Below are 10608 nucleotides of genomic sequence, written 5' to 3'. Positions count from 1 at the left end.
GTATTTAGCCTTGTTGATCCACCAGTCTTGCCAACATATCCGTCATTTGTTGCATTGCCGTCGCCATTTGGTCTCCAGTCGCAACTCTCGGTCCTTGCTCTTGCTCGGCTGACGTTTCCCTTTCTTCTCTTGGTTCCGGGGCTCGCTTAGTTCCACGGCCTCGACCACATCCACGACCACTTCTCCTCTCCATATATTTTTTTTCCTCTCTCTTTTCTTTTCTTTACCCCAAAAAAAGTAATGTAGTGAATAAACGCAGTGAGTTGACTAGAATAACTAAATTCTAGCACATCAAATACACAAAAAGATATATACACACATAACACACCATATATCAAGGAGACGTATCACATTAAACAAATAATCAAATGCGGTCAATGGGGGTGTAGATGTTAACATACCACAAACAAGGACAAGGAGTAACAGTATAAGGACAAATCAAAAGAAAATGGGGTATATCATCCCAGTCCCAGTTAAAATAACCTCGTCCGGTCTCTCACGTCACTTTCTATTCACTAGATGTCCGCAAACCTCTTATACTCATTCTAGCCAGACAAAGCCTGTTCATGTTTCCAAAATACAAGTCTCAAGTACCTAGTAGCTAGCATCGCCTCAACTCTGGAGTACTCGGGCACGAGAATCCGAAATAAGATAATTCACATCTCGAGCTGGCCAGTCCCAAGAGTAAACTATCTACAATCAAGATTCCTACCTGACGTACCTATCATTTTGTCCTCAAATACCGGGAGAAAGATTTAAAGCCTATAACATTCACAATTCATAGCTTATGCTCGAACGAGCACTGAGTCCTTCATACCTATTCACCACTCAGTCCAGGCTCACTCCGCGCAGAGACCATGCGAAGCAGGCTCTGATACCACTTGTGACAGCCCCACCTCACCCTAAGGCGAACCAAAGGGTTCGGCGGACCGCCTGCCCAGCTCTCGCCGGGACTCAGTCGAACCTCAATCAAATCCGAAATAAAACCACAAGATCAAATGAAATAACAATCCAAAGCTTAATGCGAAACTTATATACATTACTATCTCAAAAGGGAGTACAAATATCGAATACGTACTAGCACAAAGTATAAATATGGTTTTGGTAGTGAAATGAGTACATTTAAACCAAAGGACATAAGTAAAATATTTGTAAAACTTATGCTCACTTGTAAAACTTTAAAATCGCTATTTGAGTCGAAGTGGCAAAGAAAACGTATTTCTATTAGTCGTAAATTGCATTTTTTCAAGGGTAAAAGTTTCGGCCGAATTCTAACTTATATACCTCGATAAAAGATGATGTAAATACCCAAGATGGTTTACGTGGTATTCGCTCTCAAGCCTTACTCAAGTCGCAAGTCTATCGACCTAGTCCTCGAGCGTAAATTTGGGCAGCACGCCCTTTGTATTTACCTATTTTCCAGCCATTTATGGCTTCGTACTTTTCCTCAATCAGCCCCAAAGTTACACACAAAATAATCTCATTTCAATAGCCGTTCACTAGGCTCAAAGTCATACAAGTACAAAATCAAGCTAAGGACATGTGCGGAAATGAAGTTTAAGTTGAAAACAAAAGACAGATTTGACGTTGTTTTACGTAACGGACACAACTGAAGATACGCTTATCGGATTGGGGTGAAATTTATACCATTTCGAAGCTAAGACAAAGGCCTACAACTTTTATGAATACCACTCAGTCCATTTTGTAGTGTATCTAAGTCCAAATCTCAAATAACAGAACCAGAATCTCACATTCGGGCTTGTTAACCGCCTTATGATTCAATGACAATAACTCCGGCTACCAAAGTCCGATTGAGGTTTATCTTATGGCGTTTCGAAGCAAAGACATATACCTACATTTCTTATGAAGACCTCCAAAGCTAAATCATGCATTTTAAGAGTCAAAAATTGAAATTCCCACGAAAATAAAAAACTGTCCGCGAAAATAGGGGTTATGGGCAGTCAAGGGTATTTCGGTCATTTCACATGATACAGTGCTCAGATTGAGCTGAAATTTTGTAGGAAACTATAAAACATCATTCCCTACAACTTTTATGTTTTGTGATAAGGCTATTTCAGTCTCTAACATGGCCAAACAAAAACGGGCAGAACAGGACAGATTACTACCAATGGAACCTAAGCTGGAATTGTGCACATAAGCTGGAAAATTTCTTTAGCAAATGAAACTAACACCAAAACACTAGATTTTCCTTAAATCAAAACTAGTAAATCTTGTCCAACCATTACACTTCACATGTGAGCAGAAATTACACCATAAAACTGAAAATTTTCACATCACCAACTCAAGTCATGAAATATTGCATAAAACTATCGAAATCTCAACCATAAGCTTCTAGTTTGCACATAGTGAAAGCAAGGAAAAGTTGCTAGCCAAATATACCTTATAACCTCAAGAAAAATGGTAGCTTAGTCTTTCCTTCTCCAAAACATATCCACCAAAACCTTCAAGCTTCCTTAGTGAGCACTTGTATGGTGTAGTTTGTGATTTGGTTGGTTAAAACCTAAGATTAAAGCTAGCAAGTGGAGTAGAAAATGAAGTTTTTTCTCTCTTATTTTGCTCCTCTTAACAGCCAGCCATGACAAGAAAAATGGGAGAAAAATTGTGTCAAAATTGGTTTTAGTAAAGTTAGAAAAGTCTTGGTCAAATTCAACCTCCAACCGGTTAGCGACACGTGGCACCTTGAATGTTTTAAACTTATCTTCTCACTCCCAATGGTTCATCTATCTAGCTAACCTCTAATCATCTCTTAACACCTTATAAAATAATATTCCTACACAAAAATCACTTAGTCACCAAAATTATATCGCACTTACCGCACTAGCGGGTCCCACGTCCTTACTACACGCCAAACGTATCATGAACTATCTTATACTGGAAAAATAATTTAAAATATAGACTTTCTTATAAAAATCTATGGAAATTCAATATAATAAAGTATAGTACGAAAATACATGAAAGAAAATAAAATTAAACGATTAAAAATATGACAAATTTTCGAGTCCTCACACAGTTGGTCGTCGGTAGCAGTAGCGTTGGTCAACCTGAGCCTTTACCTGCTAGTCAACCTGAAACACAACCAATACTTTTACCCTATACTCAAACCTCTGTTACTTCACATGTCATAAATCCACCCGAGGAAGCTTTCACCTATCCCACCCATGGCCCACCACCTACCTATGCACCCAACATCCAAACCAATCCTTCTTACACTCAAATTCCCCCAAATTATCCGCCGGTTAGCATGAATGTGCCGCTTGAATCTCAAGGACCATATTACTATTTCACCGCTAAACTATTCACGTTAGACATCGCTGCTCAAGGAAAAGTTGAAGCTAGGGAATCTTCTACGCCAATTGACATGAATTTGCTAAAGAGGTTGGATCGGTTTGATGAATTCATGAGGAAGAGCCAAGGTTTAAGCAAACAAGGAGGTTTGGACTATAATGAGCTGTGCCTATTTCCTGATATGCAACTGCCTGTGAGTTTTAAAGCACCCAAATTCAGCAAGTATGACGGAATGGGCAATCCCAAGACACACCTTCGAATGTTTGTAAACAAACTAGGGAAGCCGATAGATGATGAGAATCTGCCTGTGCGCCTATTCCCTGAAAGTCTAGAAGGTGATGCACTGGATTGGTATTCCAATTTGAAGCCCGAGGATATGAGGACCTGGTTGGATTTATCAACCGCTTTTGTAAGGCAATACGAATATAATTACGAGCTTGCTCCGACAAGGACCACGCTTGAGGGGACTAAAAGGAAGCCATCTAAGGATCACAAGACATATGAAAAGAGATGGAGGAAATTGGCTGCCAAGGTGGAGCCTCCTATGACTGAGGAAGAAATTGTTCATACATTCATCAAAACTCATGACCCGCCCTATTTTGAGGAGATTTTTCGTATGACCGAGTGTTCCTTTGCAGAAATTGTTAATAAATTGGAAGAGTATGATGAGTTTGTGAGAGCAGGGAAGATTGTTAATGTGTCGGCTTTAAAATCACAATTGGAAGCAATGCAAAGTCAAAGCAGCAGTAGTAAGAAGTCTCAATTCAAGAAGAAAGAGGAGGAAGTGTCATTTGTCTGGAACCAAGGCCCTTCTTTCCGATCTAGATACCAACAATACCCCACCTACTCACCCCGTTACCCATACCAATCACGCCTTCGACCTGTTTACCATACCACCATCAACCATCCTCGACCTCGACCGAATTATCCAAACACACTCACAATACCAATTCACATTTCCCCACCTAACTTGCAGATTAGATCTCGCCCTCCTTATAACCCAAGACCTACTTCACCCGCCAACCCGAATTACCACTATCAACAAACCAATGATACCCAAAACCAAACCCCATACCGAACCTTCACCAATCTAGGTCGGCCGGTTGATCAATTATAGGAACAGCTCAAAGCCGTGGGGAAGATTGGTACGGTACCTCCCAAAACCTATCCTAAAGGATTTCCACTTGGTTATGATCCTTAAGCCTTTTGCGCTTATCATTCGGGAGCTCCTGGACATTCAACTGCCAATTGTTGGGCGCTTAAACACAAAATTCAAGACATGATTTAAGCTGGAGACATAATTCTGAGGAAGAGAGATGAACAAGGGCCAAGTGTTAGTAAAAACCCCCTTCCTACGCACAAGGATACCATTGAAGCTATCATCATAGATGAGGAGATCGAGAAACCAACGCAGTACATTGTAGATGAAGCTGAGATAATGGGGGTCATTGGAGAACCATTCATACTGGAGGAAGAAGCCTATGAAGTCAAGGAAAATGCTGATCCTTTTATTCTGAATGGGATACCTTTCGAATGCGAGCCTTCAGAGCTTGTGGTACTTGAATTGCCTGAACAAGCTCCTATTCTTAATCTCTGAGAAGTTCCATGGAATTATAGTGAGCCTACTTTATTGAATGGAGGGGAAGAAGTGCCCAAGAAAGAGGTGGCTGCCATCACTAGATCTGGGAGAATCGTAGGTGAACCAGCAGTTGATGAACCCTCAAAAGCAAAGGAAAATTCCGCGCCAACCAGACCAACTGTGACTGAAGAAGAGGCATTCAATTTTCTCAGAATGTTGAAGAAGAGCAAGTATAGAGTGATCAAGCAATTGGATAAAATGCCCGCTCAAATTTCCATGTTAAATCTGCTCTTAACCTCGAAACTTCATAGAGAAGCTCTGTTGAAGGTGTTGAATGAAGCTCAAGTACCTAAGAATATTCCGGTTGATAAATTCACCCATGTAGTTGAAAATGTTTTAGCTTCCAACCAGATTTCTTTTTCTGACGAAGATCTAACTTCTAAAGAGATTGGACACAACAAAGCGCTGTATATCTCAGTCTGTTGTAATGGGAAGTTATTGCCAAGAGTTCTGATAGACAATGGATCTGCTCTAAATATCTGTCCATGGAATACTTTAGTTAAGCTGGGGTTTCAAGAAGCGAAACTTCGGCAAACTGCAACCATGGTGAGAGGATTTGATGGTGCAAAAAGAGAATCAATGGGAGAAATGGATTTAGTGCTGGAAATAGGACCTGCCCAATTCCAAGTCATATGCCAAGTTATGAATTTCTCGAGCATTTATAATATTCAACTTGGACAATCTTGGATTCACACTTCAGGCGCTATACCATCTTCGCTCCACCAAATGTTGAGGTTTGTGGTGAATGGCCAATTAATCACAGTGTTCGCAGAGGATGATTGCACCATGATCATCAATCCCGCATTGGATGAGGGAAATGATGGAAAAGCTCTGGTTTCTCCTCACCATATGGCTGATATCATCTCAGTAGGATGGGTACCTAAGGATAAGTCAGTGATGGGAACAAGGATACCAGAAGCCAGCATTATGATGACTAAGGAAATGATTCGAGGAGGATATGAAATAGGCAAGAGTCTTGGGCATAACTTGCAAAGAATTCTAGAACCAATAGAGCTTCAAGGAAAGAATGACACCTTCGGACTGGGGTTCGAACCTACTGCCAAGGATAAGAAAGAAATGCTGGACCGTAAAAGGGTAGAAAGGGAAAGAAAATAAGCTATCAGGAGTATCCCACCATTGTACTGCACTTTTTCTTATCCATCAGAGGTGATTGGATCTGAAGTGGACCCGGTCGAGGAAGTGGATATTGGTTTATCTGAGCTATTTGTGGGGGTTACTTATGAGGGTGATGTGATAGTCCCACCTCTCCTTAAGGCGAACCCTAGGGTATCAGCGGACTACCTGCCCAACTCTCGCCGAGGCTCGGTCAATCAAAGAACTAATAACTCAAAAATAACTGGTGAAATAACTTCAAATTTAAGCGTACAAACCCTAATGGCACATAATCATCAAGCCAACTTTCCAAACTTAAAATGTCAAACTAAAAGTCACACTTACCACTCCATACTACAATTACGTAACATAAAACGAACTTATAAATCCAAACTTACAAGAGTCAAAAGTAAAGTCATCTTAACAAAAGGGTTACAAGTCCAAGCAAAATAAAGCTAAGAAAGCTCTTGACCGTTAGTCCATCCCCAATCTGTTAAGGAAAACAAAGGGAGTGGGGTGAGCTAAAACCCAGTGAGGTTCCAAGTAAAGCAAGTAATCACATAGCCAAATAAGGGCACAAAATGATCAAATAAACATCGTACAGGAGAATGACAGTTTAAACACAGTTCAATTCAAGGATACGGGTGGCTTTCAAAAGCCAAAGATCCACTTGAGCTTGATCATAAATCCCTCCGTTGACTCTCCGTCAACACTTCTGTACACAGAATATAAAAGTCCGTAGAACACCACTTTCACCGATCTCCATCCACCAGTCAGCCCCCTACCGGGCCCGAATGCCAAACAGGAACAGGAATGGTAATACTCAAGTATACCAGAATTTTAGAATATAACTGAGCCCCAAGTCAGGAATTTCGTCTCTGGCGGCGCTGGACAACACAACAGGCTAGCACAGTGGCTATACCTCACCAGAGGCCTCAATTCAGGATTTCATCCCTGGCGGTGCTGGACAACACAACAGGCTAGCACAATGGCTATACCTCACTAGCACAATGGCTATACCTCACCAGAGGATCTCAATTCAGGATTTCGTCCCTGGCGGTGCTGGACAACACAACAGGCTAGCACAACGGCTATACCTCACCAAAGGACCTCAATTCACATGCACATAAATATGCAAGTCTGCATACATGATCAACTAATTCAAGTTCATACAGTAAACCAATTACACAGGCCAGAGAACGAGTGTGATAAAGTACACCCTCGCCTCCATTTTTATCAAAACAGTATTTGGCTCAAACAGTCACAAATCAAGTATTTCAAGTATTCAGATATTCCGCATAACAAGTAGCAGGTAGTGGAACACTCACTTGTCAAGCAATGCAGTAGTCAAACGTCAAGTATCTCAGTTACGACCACCTTCGTTCCCAATCCTAGGGCAACGAGTGAAATCGTTAACAAATTAGTTTCAGTTCCCACTCAATTGTAGGCTCATTAAGTGACCAAGTGAGTGGTTAAAGTCACTCAATTCATCATGCAAATTAGGCCCAAAATGCAGTAAAATTTCATGAGAAAACAAGTTCAATAAGTGCATGAAAGTTGGGCAAAAGAAAAGTTTCATTCAAGCTTAAAATGTTCTTTGCGGGTAAAACAGTCGCACCCGTGCAGTCTCGGTAAAATGGCTATATCTCACTGTAGGAAGGTCGAAATTAGGTGCCGTCAGCGGCGTTGGAAACTAGACTCGAAGAGCTTTCCAACAGTACCAATTACACACTCTAGTTTGTCTCCTAGCAGTACCAGTAGCTCGGACAAGTTGGCTGTTTTTCCAACCCTGGATCAGCCCTAACCTCAAGCAAAACTACATTAGTTCTTGGTGCTATCTTCATTTGTTTTGGTCCAAATTCACCCAAATAGTCCTCAAATGTTCATATACAGGGGTCACATCACCTAGGACTATTGGAGTTCAAAATAATATATCAACATGAATAAGAATGACCATAGCAGCCTAGCCATCAAGAAAACCAAACCAATCCACTATATAGACCAAACCACTACTTTACTTGCTCAAATTTCATTCCAATTCACACATGAGCTTAACCAATCTCTAGCCCAGTTTCTTAGGCATGATTAAGGTGTAAATAAACCACAAAAATCAAGAAGAAACCCTTCCTTCTCAAACCGGTCAGCCAAGGAGATGAAAATAGTCCACAATTTCCTCTATTCATCCAACCTTCATCCTTTAATGATTTTCACTTAAACAACATATCAAGTGTTAAATCTAACTCAAAAGAGGTTTAAAACATGTAAATACTTCATAAACAACCATGAACAAGGTTCAAACATTTCATCAAACACTTGGTAGGCATACTAACTAACTCAACTATTACTTGTTTAATCCAAGAGATTAACCCCAAATCTCAACCAAACAACTTGTAGTTTACCATTAAAACTTAAAGTACATGATAAAACACCATAAAACTATCATTTAAAGAATATTTACCTTTCTTGTTGGAAGCTTGAACCACCAAATCAATCCACCAAAATGAAAGCTTCAAGCTTGAATCAAGCACTTAGGGTTGGAGGAAAGTTTCTCACTAACTCAAGATCTTTCTCTTTTGGTTTTTACTCTTGATCATTTAGGGTTAGAAGCAAGAATATGGAGCTCTCTCTCTTTCTTTTTGGAGCTATGAAGTTCGGCCAACCTAAGGGAAAGAAAGCTCCAAGATGGTTTAAATTATCTTCTAACCTTTGGTCAAACAAGATCCATGGCTAGGGTTTTGCCACTTGGCCCCATTCTTGTCCAATCCTCCCTTAATCTTTGACTAATGATATTTTAACCTTTCCAAATGTACCAATACTTATTTAACACCTCTAATCCTTCATGTAAAGTCCCTACCACTAATAAAGAACACTTGGTAAAATACAAGTGGTGAATTATTTAAAACCAACTCAAGAAAATGTTTTACTTCAAGTAAAAGGAAATGAAATGTAATGCATCGGAAATGTTGTAACACATAGGGAATGTAATGCAAGGGCCTATAATATGTGGTCTAGATCTTAGAATAAGGCATGTAATTAAGGAAAATTATGGTTTAAAGTGAGGGTTCTCACAGGTGAGCCGTCAGAGGATCCAAAATTTCCGGAGATTCCCGTGGAAGCGATGAAGAATTGGACCAGTGATTTCCTTCCCTCTCGAAGGGAAATTCGGTAAATCTAGGGGATTGCCTTTGGTTGAGAGATCTGAAAGAAATCATATGCACTGTTCATCTTTTACATTTTCAGTTTTGTAAATAGTTTTGAATTAAATGGCTTTCAATACAAGTCTTATGTTAAATAGCATCTCTTTTAATTAAGTAGCATATTATGATGTTTTGTCCTTTATTTGAAATTCAATGATATGCACAGTGTTTATTTTCCAAATTGTTTTACTTATGTATTGTTGTATCTATTTCATTCTTTTCAGATGGCCAAAAACAAAACACATTGACCCTTTGGATATCACTATTCCGGAATTTGATGATTGCAATCTCAATATCTCTCACAAATTTAAAATTTTGGAATCAGAAATTCAAAACGAGAGGGATAACGAGGAAGAATCAGAATCTTTGTTAAAGAATCTTGAACAATATGAAGAGAAACCCAAACTAAACTTAGAAGAGATAGAAACCATTAACATTGGCACTAAGACGGAGGTTGAAGAAATCAAAATCAGTGTGCACTTCAATAAGGGGCAGAGAAAAGAAATGATTGAATTCTTAACCATGTTTCAAGATGTGTTTGCATGGTCGTATGATGATATGCCTGGAATTTCAACAGATATAGTGGCCCATCGATTACCGACTGATCCAAATTTTCCACTAGTGAAGCAAAAACCGCGAAAGTTTAAGCTAGATATGAGTCTCAAAATCAAGGAACAGATCGAGAAACAGCTCAATGCTAGAATTATCATGGTGCCTCATTATCCCATTTGGTTTTCCAATCCTGTACCTATTCCGAAGAAAATTGGAAAGGTGCGAGTCTGTGTCGATTACAGAGATCTCAATAAAGCCAGTCCGAAAGACGATTTTCCGTTGCCAAACATTCATATTCTTCTGGACAATACCGCAGGGCATGAAATCGAATCATTCGCTAACTGTTTTGCCGGTATCACCAGATCCTAATGGCAGAAGAAGACAGAGAGAAGACTGCTTTCATTACTCCGTGGGGGACCTTCTGCTATCGGGTAATGCCGTTTTGATTAAAAAATACTGGAGCTACCTATCAACGGACTATGACCACTTTGTTCCATGACATGATTCATAAGGAGATAGGCGTTTATGTGGACGATATTATCATTAAATTCAAGAAAGCTAAGGATCATCTGATGGATTTAAAGAAATTGTTCGAAAGATTGAGAAAGTACAACTTGAAATCGAATCCTGCAAAGTGTACTTTTGAATCTCCCGCCGAAGAGTTGTTAGGATTTATTGTCAGTAAAAAGGGAATTGAGATCGATCCGGCGAAAATCAAGGCAATACGAGAGATGCCTATACCGAAGACTCAAAAGAATGTGAAGAGCTTTTTGGGAAAGATCACCTTTATTGGCAGATTTG

The 10608-nt window shown here is 39.8% G+C and overlaps 1 protein-coding gene across 1 annotated transcript; it reads left to right on the top strand.

Annotated features, from left to right (window-relative positions):
- Positions 1-3004: 3004 nt before the first annotated feature.
- LOC140009867 (uncharacterized) lies at positions 3005-10176 on the top strand. The gene is made up of 6 exons (XM_072056200.1): positions 3005-4099; positions 4619-4872; positions 4924-6032; positions 6111-6191; positions 9130-9223; positions 9480-10176. The coding sequence occupies exons 1-6, from the start codon at positions 3005-3007 to the stop codon at positions 10174-10176; spliced, it is 3330 nt and encodes a 1109-aa protein (XP_071912301.1).
- The last annotated feature ends 432 nt before the right edge of the window (positions 10177-10608 follow it).

The sequence above is a fragment of the Coffea arabica genome, chromosome 6e (genome assembly GCF_036785885.1).
Source record: "Coffea arabica cultivar ET-39 chromosome 6e, Coffea Arabica ET-39 HiFi, whole genome shotgun sequence".
In the NCBI taxonomy this organism is placed as follows: Eukaryota; Viridiplantae; Streptophyta; class Magnoliopsida; order Gentianales; family Rubiaceae; genus Coffea; species Coffea arabica.
The sequence above is the reverse complement of the archived record's forward strand: the minus strand, read 5'-3'. Positions and strand labels throughout refer to the sequence as shown.